The following is a 14,246-nucleotide window of genomic DNA, read 5'->3' as shown; positions in this document are numbered from 1 at the left end:
CTTTAGCTTTCAACATTTTAAGCTAAATTGTGGGTGCCACAATTGCTTGCGATGTTCAAAGCTAAAGCGCGGATGCCACAAAGGTCGCGTATTTGCGAGAGTTTGAGCTATTGGCATGGCACATGACAATGCCTTTTATTTATGTGTTTACAAAACCTGCAAGCGGAGTTTAACACCGCTTGCAGGTTTTTTAAACACATAAATAAAATAAATAGAAGGCATTATCGTTTACAATGCCAATAGCTCAAACTCTCGCAAATGTGAGATCTATTGCATTGCAAATGCTTGTTCTTTGTGCTTTGAGACTCAATTGTTAAATGGTATTGCACAAAGTCCCATACTAAACACAAGATCAGATGTCTCATCTGTGGTCCTCGTCCATGCTCAGCAGAGTTCTTTCCTATAACTTTACTTGGCAATATGTATTAAGCTAATAGCTGTAAGAATGCTTGAAAACTGGGAATCTGATACCCTTTCTAGGCTGGAGCTAGGGAAATAGTAGAGCGGAATGTCTACATCTAGCCTAGGTTTCCTCAGGAACAGTCTCAGGTAATTTTGAGACCCTGTAAGAGCTGAGCTGCCAGTCATTGACTCACATTAAACATTCATAATTACAAAGATCGTGTAACACAAAGCTATTAATGCATGATGGAAGTCTAAATGTTTTCATGTAGAAAATGCGATCTGTACTGTTTTACTTATGTCATATATGTTCTGTTCCCCTTTGAAGCGTATTGCTGGGATCACAGCAGTGTTGCAGCAGTCACTGGAAGGATTACTTTTGGAAGGCCTTCAGAATTCCAATGTTGACATAATACGTCACTGCTTGCGGACTTACGCAACAATTGACAAAACAAGAGATGCAGAAGCACTGGTTGGTCAGGTGCTTGTTAAACCGTACATGGATGAGGTAGGTCACACGCCGTCCCATGCAGTTGGATGTTTATTTTAGAATTCACAAACTGAAAATCATTGTTTAAAATGGCTAAATCTAGAAACTCTCAACCGCATAACTGTTCTAAAACAGCAAAATAACCTTGAATTTCTGTGGCGTAGCACATGGGGCCAAAACTATCATTAGCAGCTGAAAAGCTATTGGAGATTCCACAATTCAGAGAACGTTCAATCACACTTTAAAAACAAGTAGTATCAATCACAGAGGATAGTGAGGAACTAGAGTAGTTAGTGCACTTCCCCAGGGAATGTATGTAATAATCAATAGGAGCTAGCTACACTGATAACGCTCATGGTGTGTGTCTCTTAGGAAAACATATTAGTTTTTAAGAAGGCCCTCCCCCACCAACCTAGTTGGTGGCATGCTTCATCATCAGGCCCCACCCGAGGCACTTAGTGTGCCTCTGGTGTGCTGCGACGTCTGTTTACAGCGGAGCGGGTTCTGTTAAGTGAGTGTGTAGTGGTGGTGTTAAGAGTGAGGTTTAAAAGCTGTCCTAAGGGTCCCAATGAATTACTTTATTGATGGGCCCTAGGCAGAGTTAAAAACAAGGCTTTTGGACGTGGTAGGAGAGACTTATGGTCTCCCACGCCCGGTGTGGTCAACTAGTTTCAGCCAGGCCTTGGATTAAAAAGCTGGCTTTCTTCAGGACCTATGTGTGAGGGGTGAGACAAGGAACTTAATTGTATAAGCTTCCTATGTGAAGCACTCGCTAAGGTGCTATAGCTTTAAGAGGAGGGTTTCCTCTAAGTTTGTACTTCTTAGGTTCAGGAAACAAACTCTATGAGTCTCTGGCAGGTATCCGAGACAATGATGCACTTTGGCGTGATGTCAGGATCCACTGTTGCACCTCTTGTGGCCGGCCAGGAACTCTGTCAATTTTAAAACAAGCTCATTTGGTATCCTAGGAAGAGCTGGGGGCAGGTTATATGTCACCACTCCTAGTGTGAATTGGATGGCTTGTTCTATGACATTATATTTCAGTTCTTTTAAGTGATTTCATTTCAATACATCAGAGAAAAGCCTGACCAATTGTATCCCATAGGCTCTACATTTAATAGTACTATTTCTGCTGCATTTCCATATTGTAAACTTTTTAAAATTCTTTGCTTAATGGTTTTTATCTACTGCTCTCATTATCTCATTAAATGTTTGCATACAAATGAAGCTAATTGTGTCATAAATATGAGGTGGAACTAAGAACAGTGAGCTTTACAATTGAAATAACTACAGGGGGAAATCATTCCTAGAACGTGTATTCTGTAATGCCCAACACTTTCTGGCCAGTTGCACACTGTGTGACCAGCAGTATGGTAGTCTTGATGCTAGTAATTATTGTGTTGGAGAAAAAAAGGAATAGTGTGTTTTAATAGCAGGTCATGTCATTTTGGTCCGTTTTGTTGTACATTTTTCTAATCATTATTCAGTCCTTTAACAGCCATGAAGCATTTAAGTGGCTTATACATGCTTTATTAGCATCCCACATTAGAATATATGCCCAGCTCCTGGTAAGTGAGTGGGAATGGAGAACAACTTATGTTAGTAGGAGGCTCCATTAATGCATCCTTCCCCATCCTGATTGGTTCGGCTACCCTTGCTTTTACTCTATCTTCTAGTCCAGCCCCCTTCTCTGGGCACTCCCCAATTGTGGAAAATATCTTTTCATCTCTCTATCTTAGAACTCTTAGCCTATCTCTCTGCCCACCTGCCCTCATCAAGTCCAGCACTCTAACATTGAACTTCTTTCCCAGCTGCAAGGAAGGCATGCTAGCAGTGTGACCCCCCCCCCCCCCCCCCCCTTTTACTTTTTAGTCTTCAATAACATTTTTACTTGACTTGCACGCACATCCACATTGTTTATTTTTTCGCTTGCCCTACACTCTCACGAACTAGAGGACCATATGCACCAAACTAATCTTTTACTGTGTGGCAAGTGAAACAGTTAGAAATGTAGAGGTGTACAGCAATCGAATATTGTTTAATAATTTTGGACTTCAGAGACTGCTGACATGACAGATTGGCCCCAAGTGTTTAAGTAAAGTAGGAATGTGCAACGGAGTGACATCCTAGGCACCCACATTTTCCCTCACCTCTCATTGATGGACATACATTTGTGTGTTGCTGTTCCCAACATATGGCCATGAAAATACTGATCTTCCCAGTACTGCATTCAATATGAAGTAATCCGCAAAATTGCAAAATGGTTACACTTGGTTTGGATTTACCGCCAAATTTATAACTATTTAAAAGAAATATTTAATAAATGTGGATAGGTATTTGGAAAACACATGTTGCTATTTTCTGCACGTATAGGTCCTATTGAAATGTGGGTATGCAGCATAGAATGTATGTGTGTATATATATATATATATATACTATTATCTTTTGTAAAGCAAAACATTCTTCAGCACTATTGTGATCTGTAAAGTTTTTCTTTCCTGTGCTATTTGTTGTCATTTTAAAATAAGAAGGAAAGATTATTTTTTCTTCTTTAAGAAACTACTTTGGTGGACAGGCTGGGGGAGAATGGTGTTGAAGGCAAAGCTCTGAAATGGATGAAATCCTACCTCTCCCTCCGTACTTTTCAGATCTCCTCTTCGGAGGCTTGCTCTGAGGTATTCCACTCTCCTCATGGAGTGCCACAAGGATCAATTTTGAGCCCTCTGCTTTTTAATTTATACCTTCGTCCACTGGCCAATCTTGTAGAAAATGTTGGCTTAAGTTTAATGACTTATGCAGATGACTCACAAGTCCTTTTCTCACTCTCCAAATCTGACACGTCTACCCCATCTGCATTAAAAGTAGGCCTCCAAGAAATTTTTTGCTGGATGTCAGACAACCAGCTTAAACTGAATGGAGATAAAACGGAGGTGCTCCTGCTGGGAAATAGCAAAGATCTCTGGAATGATTCCCATTGGCCACCATCATTGGGTAAACTTCCATCTCCCGCCACGCAGGTTAGAAACCTTGGGGTCACCATTGATGACTGTTTATCTATGTCCCAGCAAGCAAACAAAGTGGCAGGTATATGCTTCACCATTATCAAATGGTTACGCAAAATCATCTGGATGCTGCCACCTACTACCCAGAAGACCGTGGTCAATGCCTTAGTGACATCTCGGCTTGATTACGGTAACATCTTATACCTGGGCTCAAATAAGGCAGTGATAAAGCGTCTGCAATTAGTGCAGAACGCTGCGGCTAGATTGCTCTGTAAAATCCCTAGATCTGCTAGGATCACCCAACATCTCAATGATCTGCATTGGCTCAAGGTTGAGAACCGTATCCGTTTCAAAGCCTTGAGCTACTTATTTAAAATCAAAGCTGGCACTGCCCCCAAATATCTTCAGGCCCTTGCAAAGCCCTACCTCCCAAATCGTAACCTGCGTTCAGGTACAGCGGCAAATTTTGCAGTACCTAGGTTTAAAAGAGCCAGAATAGGCGGGAGATCTTTCTCCTACCTGGGGCCAATGCTGTGGAACACGCTGCCCTCCCACATTCGCAAGGAAGAAAGCTATGTGAATTTTAGAAAAAACATAAAAACGTGGCTTTTCAATAAATAATTGCTTTGTCTGTTCTCTCCCCAGTGATCTCTGAGTGTCTAGCGTTCCTGGCGCCGGGAAACCCTTTGTGGGTAGCTGCGCGCCTTACAAATGCTATAAAATAAATAAGAAAAAATAGTAGTCTACCTCAAATTGAGGCTATCCACTGTGCAATGAGGTTTCTGCTAACTCAAGCAAGGTCATTTTTAAAACTCACTAACCCATTTTACAGAAGGCTGGCAATGTTTAAATAATTGCACTTGATACATTTTAGAATTCGATTGGTACTTTTACAGTCCGCCGGAAGCTGTAGTCTCCAGTGCAAGGTGATGTTTTTTGGTGAGGTCAAGTAGATCTCTTGTTTAAGGTAGCTAATATTATGCCCACAGACATGGACAGTGGATCCAGTCAGATGTTTGTTTGGTATCAGCATCAATACAAAGCTTTTGGTTCAAACTGTTGCAGAATTCAGCAGTGTTATGACCAAATTGGAATGGTACAATATCTAGGAAAAAAAAACATTTTAAATGCCTGAATCAAGGGAATTAATCAGTTTAGATAATGATTTATTAATAATCTTTGTATAAATCCTCACATAAAAATTCAATAGAAAAAAAATAACAGTACCTTTTTTTCTTAGTCATTCTTTATTTTAACTGAAGTGGCAGAACTTGGGTTAAGGATCACCCCTATCTGGATTGTTTAAAAAATGATAGGTTCTAGCTTAGCAATACATTGTGTTCACTTTATCTGAGATTCACTTAAAATTTAATGTATGTATTGATACTCTTCATTTTGATTTTCAACTATCTTGTTCCAATTTTCTTTACTAAATTTGGCCTATGATATGGTCCGTACATCCGTGACTTGTATTTTTCCATTGTAGTTGGCACATAAAAGACACTTGTAATGAAGAATATTAGGACCGCCTACCCCAAAGTGTAGAAAGTGGTCTTGAATTTTGAACTTTAATAATTTTAGGAATTTAGTGCCAGATGTACGACCAAAGCATTATGTGACTCACAAATTGCGAGTCGCAAAAGGCTATGTACAACAGTGTCTGAGACACTGTTTGCGATTCCCAATGTGGTCGCAAATTGCATGCCACATGGATATTAATGAGGCTGTCACAATTTGCGACCACATTGGGAATGGTTAGCACTCCCAGGGATGGTGGCCTGTTGGGGTCAGTAGAGCACCATGTCTGGGTCAGCTTTTAAATAAAGCAGTTTTTTTTCTTTCATATGCAGCCCGTTTTCCTTAAAGGAAACTTTAAAGTTTTATTTTTTAAGGGCAGGTAGTGGTCCCTGTGACCACTGCCTGCCCTTAAAAAATAATTGCTCATTCATTCCCAAAGGGGAAGAGGTCCGTAGGTGAAATCTTCCTGTTTGCGAGTGCCTTACTACCCTTCTGAGATGGGTAGTAAACTGTGAGTGTTTTGCAACCGCAATTGCAGTCACAAAACATTCATACATTGGTTTTGGAGTCGCTGTTAGGAAGGGATGCCCTTGGAACGCCCCTTCATAATAGCATGTCGCTAACCCTATTTTGCGAGTCGCTAATTGATTAGCGACTCGCTAAATAGGTTTGGTACATAGGCCACACGTTTTTTGCGGTCGCAAACAGGCCTAGAACCCCTTTGCGGCCACTAAAAACGGTTGTACATCTGGCCCCAAATACACAGGCCCCAAAGAAGCGGGATACACCATAAAACCATAAAACTGATGAGCTATGGAAGGATGAACCTGATATCTTTTGATTAATTCAACTCTTGGAAAATTGTGTGAATTGAAAATCAAAATGAAGCAGCATTAAATCCCAGGGGAATCATGGAATTTGAAAAAGGACATCTTTTTTAAGCTGCTACTGCTAAACTAAAGTCACTTTGTGCAGAAACATCATCCCTTAGAGAAAGGGAACTGAGTTTTATAAGTGCTAGGCTTAATATTCCCTTAATTTTCTCAGACTGTTCAAATTGAGTTTTATAATAAAAGGTATAAACCAAAACATTCTGGGGTATACTTCTAACTGCAGATTCCTCAGCTTTTGATTACCTCTAGGCGCCTGAATGGATCTGGAAAATCTCATTAACAGTGCTCCTGCACACTGGCCGTTAGCAGCTCAGTTTCTGCACTGTTTGGCCCATGAAGTGACGGAGCATGGTCAGATATCTGCACCACCCATGCGCCCTGGCATAAGTTCCTTTGTTTCTGTACCTTTTAACACGATTCCAAAGCTCCGTTCCAAACTTTTGTTGACCTCAGACTCAATTCCAAAACTATTAGACAATATGCAAGGGAACTATGTCGCCTCCAAAAACTACAGGGTTCTAACTTTGCAGAGACTGCTGAAAGGCGATTTCAGTCAAAGACAATCATAAGGTGCATCCTTGGTACCAGGTATGCAGTCACTGTTCTTAAGTTGTGCAACCAGTATGCCCTCACGCACCAGAAGGTGATCTGGGACGGGCGGGGAGGCAGTGAAGTTTTATATTTCCAAACAGAAGAAGAGGTTCTGGTTAAATGCCATTTCTGCTACTTCTCTGTCCTAAAAAAGAAGAGACCTCAGGCCTATCGTCGACCTTCGCCTATCAAATGCCTTCCTGTGGAATAACAAATTCAAGATGGTCACGCAACTCAAATTCTTTCTGTTCTAGACTCGTAAGACTGGATCGTGTCCTTCAATTTCCAGGACACATATTTTCATTTTCCTCACTTGTGTTGCCTGTGGTTCAAGGTAAGCCAAGAAAAGTTTGTTTGCCATGCTCCCGTTCAGTCCCAACTCTAGCCCTTCAGGTTTCATAAATCGGTAGGTGGTGGCTGCTGCCCTTCTTCGGCGGCCAAGAATGCATGTACAGTCACTCATGAATTGCTTCCAGGCAACAACCAACTCCTTGAAATTGTTTGGGTTCCATCAGCAAACCAGAATAACACCTGAAAGCCTCATCTAGCAGAGAATTCCAATCATTGGGGCAGTAGTGTAGACAGTGGTGTTCAGGGTTTTTCTCCCACTGTCCATGATGTTTTGGGATCAGTCCTTAGTCCTAATGAGGATGGCAAACAAGGGTCCTGCAGTGAAATGTCAGGTCCCAGTAGGCTCAACATCGGAGCTGATTACCTGACACCATATTCAACTAGTTAGGAGATGGCTCAGGATCTGCAATGGTGGCTGATGGGTACCATCATAACCTGTTGAAGACCAATCTTCCTCATTACCCTGATGGTGAATCATGCATTATTGCTTGGGTTGGTGGGGCCACATAGGGGACGTGGAGTTCAGAAGCCTCTGGTCTCCAGCAGTTAGATGACTCAATATCAACCTGCTGGAGCTGCGAGTGATCCTCTATGCCCAAAAAGCCTTCCTGCGCTCTATCTAGGGGAGGCTGGTACAGTTTCTCGCGAACAACATTACTGTCATGTGGAACTGCAACAAGCAGGGCAGAATGGGGTCCTAGGTCATGCATCAGGAGGCACTATGCCTCAGGAGTAGCTGGGACATAAGAACATCTTTCTGTTCGCCAACCATCTAGTGGGGGGTCCCTGAATGGAAGAAATTGAGCAGGTGTCGTCTAGTAGACCACAAGTGCCCCTGTGACAACCCTGTGGTGCAGTCATCTTTGGTTGGTGGGTAGATGCTTGCCTAGATCTGTTCATGACTGGAGAGAATGCAAAGTGTCTGCAGTTTGGCATGCTGGAATTTTCTCCACAGCACTGCTGGGAGCCACATTTCAGCTGGAATGGAATGAAGGACTCCCGTATGCATTGCCATCGCTACCTTCCCTGTCTCGGGTACTTAAGATGATCAGGAAGGACAGGGCCAAGTTATGTTGATTGACCTACTGGATCAACAAAAAATAGAGGGAGAAGGAGGTTAAACCAAACCAGGTCGGCCTCCAGTCAGTATATGCAATACAGGAACCCTATGTGAAGGGTCCAGAGACCTGGTAGGTATTGTGTGGTTACTGCTTACTAAGTCAGTGTGTACCAAATTGTGTAAGAAAGAAAAATTTCTTTCTAGAGTCCCCTCACTCACCGGGGTTGCCCCACGGTGACCTGCTTCATCATTGGGGCCATCCCAGTTCTCTACGAAAAGGGGCGTGCTGCGACAAGGCGACTACGCTGGAGCACTGGTTTTGTTTCATCTCACAAAACCAGTGCTCCAGCGTAGTCGCCTTGTCACAGCACGCCCCTTTTCGTCGAGAACTGGGATGGTCCCAATGATGAAGCATGTCACCGTGGGGCAACCCCGGTGAGTGAGGGGACTCTAGAAAGAAATTTTTCTTTCTTACACAATTTGGTACACACTGACTTAGTAAGCAGTAACCACACAATACCTACCAGGTCTCTGGACCCTTCACATAGGATTGACCTACCGGGCCAGGAAAGTGTGGTGCATCTGAGCATTTGCCCTCCATTACTTTTACCACTTCATGAGTATCTCCTGTCTCAGCAATAAAGTACTGCACCCGAATCGCCAGAGTGTAAACTTCCATGTATGGCTATCGATAAGAAGCAGTTGAATGCGTTTGATTTTTACACTTAGGGGGTGGATTTCATCCTTTCTTCCGGATGCTGTTTTATGAAGTCCATCTACGCTGCGATAAATGTGTTATCTGGTGTGGTTCTCAGACTACTAATCCCTTACTTGCCAAACCTTCTGATGTCTTTATGTTTGGACTATTGTTGGCCTAGCAAGGCCTTGCAGTTGATACAGTGACAGTTTGTCTCGGTTCTCCTGACATTTTTGTGTTTACCGGACCAATCGCCCTTGTTCAAATCACTAGTTGTGAGGTGTAAGATCAAAGGTTCGACACATATGTTTCCTCCAAAACCATTTGTCATGCCTGGATAGGACCTCACTCTAACTTAAAAATCATTGATTTACACAATTGTTGAGCCTATACACAGTTGCTCCACAGGACTCTGGAAACAGTATTCCTTATCACAATCTCCTCCGCACGTCTGCAGTTAGAAGTATCCCTCAGAAGAACAAGTTACTTGTCTTCGGTAATGTTCTTTCTGGTGGATACTTAGTATACTCTCAGATTCCTCAGTGACCTACAACCTCCCGTTCTGTAGAGTAGCCTTCTAAAAAGGTCCTAAAATGAAGATCAGCAACAACGCGTCTTAGGGCACTGAAAGGAAAAGAGACAAGAAACTGAAATCTGCACGACCTCATCTGCTGGTTGACAGGGCACGGCTGTTTAGGTTTTCTAGATCTACTCTCACCCCTTGGGATGGTCAAAAGGTGAGGAATCTGCACTTATATGGAGTATCCACCAGAAAGAGTGTTACTGAGGTAAGTTAATTTTCCATTACTATCAAAAAGTTAAACACTAGAATATTACCAAAAAAGTTGTTCATTGATACAAAAAGTCATTAAGTACTTTAAGAAGCAGCATTTTCGTTAAAAGAATTACATGTTGATTTAAATGCCTAAATGTTTCATAAAGACCACCTGCATTAAAGGACATCAGGCAGGGCTTCTTACTGAGGAGTGACGCTGTCCAGAAAACAAGAAATATCAGTGCAAGTTCATAGAAAGCAAATTGGTGTTGCTAAAAGTGAATGGAAGGAAAGCGGGCACAGAAGTCGGGTAGGAGCATAAAGAGGACACATAGGCAGTAGAGGTCAAGGAAGGATTGCGACAGGGGTATGCCCCTGGAAATAAAAAAAATGGAGAACAAGAAAGAGTAGGGAAAATTAGGCCTACAGCTGGACAGAGGAAATGGGACGGATTGGGCGTGCGTGATCATCCTCACCCCACCCCACCCGATACCCACCACCCTGCAAAAAGCAAAACAAATATACAAAATGGTTAAGAGAAGGTCTACTGCAACTTAAACACAAAACTGGTTAACAACCTATTTGTATAAAGTTCAACTTTTTGCCGTTCCATTTTTGAATAATGTATTTAAATGCCTGTGAACCACAACTTTCTAGATACAATATTTTACTATTCTGTTTTTAGTCCACTGTATTTGTAGGAGACATGGTTAGGTTTAATCTACATTTCTCAAGATTTATGTAATAAGCTATCTAACCAGCTGCATTATTATTTGCCAAATATTTGATTGGGTATGAAAGTGCAGTTACATGTCCTGAGACTTTTGATAAACTGTCCCTGACTCATAATTTCTTTCCATACCTCGATACCTTAGATACTGTTCACGGAAAAATAAATCTTTTTTTTTGCCCTGAAGGTTATTGTGGAGCAGTATGTCCAGTCTCATCCAAATGGCCTGCAAATCATGTATGATAAGCTGTTGGACTTTGTCCCTCACCACTGTCGTCTCCTACGAGAAGTGACAGGCGGGGCTATCTCAAGGTAAGCATGCTTTTGAAGTCCAAATAAACATGTTCTTTCATGATACAGTTTAATCAAGATGTTATTCAGTTAGAAGTACATCTGTATAAATTGATGTGACAATGTAATGCTTAAAAATTTAATTTTTTGTATTTTGTCCTGTTTTCCTCAATGTTTATTATTATTTTAGCAGCCGATGCTCTGTAATGGCTAACCTGCTGGCCTTGAAACCTGGGCAGGTGTATTCTCATTCAAATGTTGGCACTTCACCAAAACAAATTAACTCTGTACAAGACTCCTTTCTCTTTGCGTCTCAAAATGTAGGTATTTGTAAAGAAAGTGTGTGTAACACATCTAGTGTGTCCTTTAGCTAAGATTCAAAATGTATGTTCTTCTGCCCACTTTGGACCATCTTACTACAAATTCCTGATTTCAGAATAGGGTTTCAACCAGAAACTGAATACCCTACTGTTCAGTGTACTGCACCTCATGATCTTTCTGTAACAAAGGTTCTCTTAAAGCACCCCCAAAACTAAAAAATAATAATAAAATCAAAATATTTGTAACCATGAGCTAGGATGTTCCTTAGAAGTCCTCTACAAAATACCTACCTATGGATGTCATCCCTTCTTTGTAGAGCAGACAAACTATTCACATCTGTCATACTAACAACTCCACCTAGTCAACTTTTCAATTTTCAGAAAGAGAATGCAGTACACCGTTGAAGAGCTGTAGCTAAAACAGAATTTGGAAAAATGTGCCACATTTAGGGTAAGGCTTTACTTTTGTGCAGGTTTTCAAGGATTTAGTAACTTATACATTAGTTAGAGTAACCCCTAATATAGTGGGCAGGAACAATTTCATGCACTTGTTGCCTACTATATTTTGAGAGAATTTGTCGAAATTATTTCCTAACGTATTTAATTTACGTTGTTTACATTGACAATCTCTTTTCTCTACAGTGAAAAAGCAGATATTGTACCTGGATATGACTTCTTAGTAAATTCTGTGTGGCCTGAAATAGTTCGAGGCATAGAAGGAAAGTTGCCATCACTTTTTAACCCTGGCAACCCGGACATCTTCCACGAGGTAAAGTATTATGTTTAGTATACAGTGTATGTGCTTCCATTCTGCATAATAAAATGCTTGTATTTCCTACTCTTGGTACTGTTTCACTATCATCAGTGACATACCGAATTATGAACAACCATGTCCCGAGAGTACTGGAGTAATTTTACAGCTTTTCTGAACATAGTTTTGTTGCCATTTATCCTAGCTAAAAGCTTGCACGATACCAAAGTAGTTAATAGGCTGTTGATTGCTATGCAAATACTGCAAGGGATATTATCTAATTGTTTGAATTACAAGTCTTAAAAAGACAGCTTTGAATGTGTGTTGGCCCCTGTAGGGTCGTGATTATAACAGAGCATTTCAGTGGGACACAAGTAATTATTGTAGAAATTCTGGTGACACCAATATAAACTATTTTGTGGCAAGAAAAAATCTTATTTCTATTATTTGTACTCAGAATTACATTTCATACCTTTTTTAGTTCTTTTCACTTACTTTTTTGTTTTCTTTATTGATTAGTTTTCTGCTTCACTATTTTGTTTGCAACATGTACCTGCAATGTTGCTCTTGGAGTCCACTAATCTGTTATTTTCAAATTTTTCATGCCCTTCCTTTCTGTTACAATGCAGTACATACATTTGCACACATGAGCGTGACTTCCACCACATAAAGCTGTCGAGTTTGGGATACTGAACTGCGTTACTTCTAGGCCTCCAACACAAGCCTTTAAAAGGGACATAACACACTCACACCACACAAAAAACTGAGAAAGAGAACAATGAACCAAATGGAGAGAAGCCGGATTCTATGAACACTAAATGTGTTAAACAGTGACAGATCATTTACAAAAAAGGTCCAATTGCTTCAAAAATGATTTCCGCACATGCCATCAACATGCCATGCAAACACTTACAAAATATTAAAGCTTTCTTGAGCATGCTTGCTCCAAGACTTCCAACCTAGTTGTCACACTTTTAAGTTTAGCTATAATAGCTTAATCCCAAAAGGAAGGGAAGAAAGAAGGAAAGAGAGGAATCAAGGAACCCTCTACCCCCCACTTTGGAGCAGTCTCCATCTTCTTACTAAACCAGACGACTGAATTATATACACTAAGTTAAGGCTCACAGCGTATATCCAGAAAGAAAAGCGACCCATTCCGCACCCTCCAAACCTCATATTCACCCACCCCACTTTGGGTACTTAGACTTGTCTCCAACCTCCTAGTGTCTGGCTCATCAATATTGCTCAATATTTGTCCATGGCCATCAGAGATTTGCATATGTTAACCCTAGAAATTGGCCTCCGGTAAACTACTGCGAACCAGTCCTTTACTATCGCAGCCATGTGGTACCCCCTGAGAATGGAAATCCGTACATTATCCGAGATGTGTTGCGTTATTATTGGGTTGTATTGTGCTGTATCACCTAACTGGTCAGATGTGGTTACAGTTGCAAGAATGAGCCCCAGACCGCCTCAAATTTGTGCATTTGGTCGTTAAGTTTGTATGTGATTTTTTTCATAGGCACACATCTCATGCATGCCACCTAGCCCAGTACGGTCAGAAGGTGGCATAGTGGATTTCACCACAGCCAGGGCCATGGAGAGCCATGTTTTCAGGTCATATGTCAAATCTGGAAGGGCCAACGTATCGTGCTGCAAAGCTAGTTGGCTCATTAGTAACAACAATGTTCCAAGTTTGCCCTTTAACATGTCCCATACTGATCACCAATACTGCGAAAGATGTGTGCAGTCCTCCAGATATGCACTATATCGCATTCTGGAGCAGAGTATCTGCAGCTCTTAGAGTCTGCTTGCTTGTATGCTCCATAAAGCTTAGCTGGGGTCCTTTGCCATTGGTGAAGGACCTTAAAGTAACTATGTTTCCGCTTAGATTCTTGCAGCAGTCTATTGAGGTCCTCAAAAAGTTCACTTCAATCCTCCTCAGAAATTGAAAAGTCCAACCTATTTTTCCACCAGCAGCAGATATTCTGGGCGTTCCGGTGAGAAAAAAAAGATGTCCTGTCAATGTGACATAGTCCCGCCATGATCTGTATGTAGTGTTTCCAGGTTATGATACACTGTAATAAAGGGTCGGCCTCCAAATCATAAGGTGGCGCCCCCAGTGTTTTCAGCTATAGATGAGTTGGCAGTTCTTCCAGTGTTGAGAGGAAGTCCATATTTGCATGAGTCAAACGGAATCAAATATCCTTCACGGAACAGGTCTTCTATGTGTTGTATTCCCTTTTCCATCACAGGGACCAATCAATTTCCACTCATCCTATTCTGACAGTAACCGAAGATCCATTCAGTGTATGTCGACAAGCATATTGTGTGGTATGTATATCTGAAAGAGACACGTTAGTGATAGATTCCTT

At 41.4% G+C, this 14,246-nt stretch overlaps 1 protein-coding gene across 1 annotated transcript in view; it reads left to right on the top strand.

Annotated features, from left to right (window-relative positions):
- The window catches only part of COG2 (component of oligomeric golgi complex 2), a 338,118-nt gene that overhangs the window by 130,731 nt on the left and 193,141 nt on the right, over positions 1-14,246 (top strand). The window contains exons 7-9 of the mRNA XM_086927350.1: positions 731-910; positions 10,697-10,821; positions 11,763-11,889. Of these exons, the coding sequence (XP_086783476.1) occupies positions 731-910; positions 10,697-10,821; positions 11,763-11,889 (432 nt within the window). The remainder of the gene's footprint in view (positions 1-730; positions 911-10,696; positions 10,822-11,762; positions 11,890-14,246) is intronic.

Source organism: Lissotriton vulgaris, chromosome 6 (genome assembly GCF_964263255.1).
Source record: "Lissotriton vulgaris chromosome 6, aLisVul1.2, whole genome shotgun sequence".
In the NCBI taxonomy this organism is placed as follows: Eukaryota; Metazoa; Chordata; class Amphibia; order Caudata; family Salamandridae; genus Lissotriton; species Lissotriton vulgaris.
Note: the sequence above shows the minus strand (reverse complement) of the source record. Positions and strands in the feature narration are given on the sequence as shown.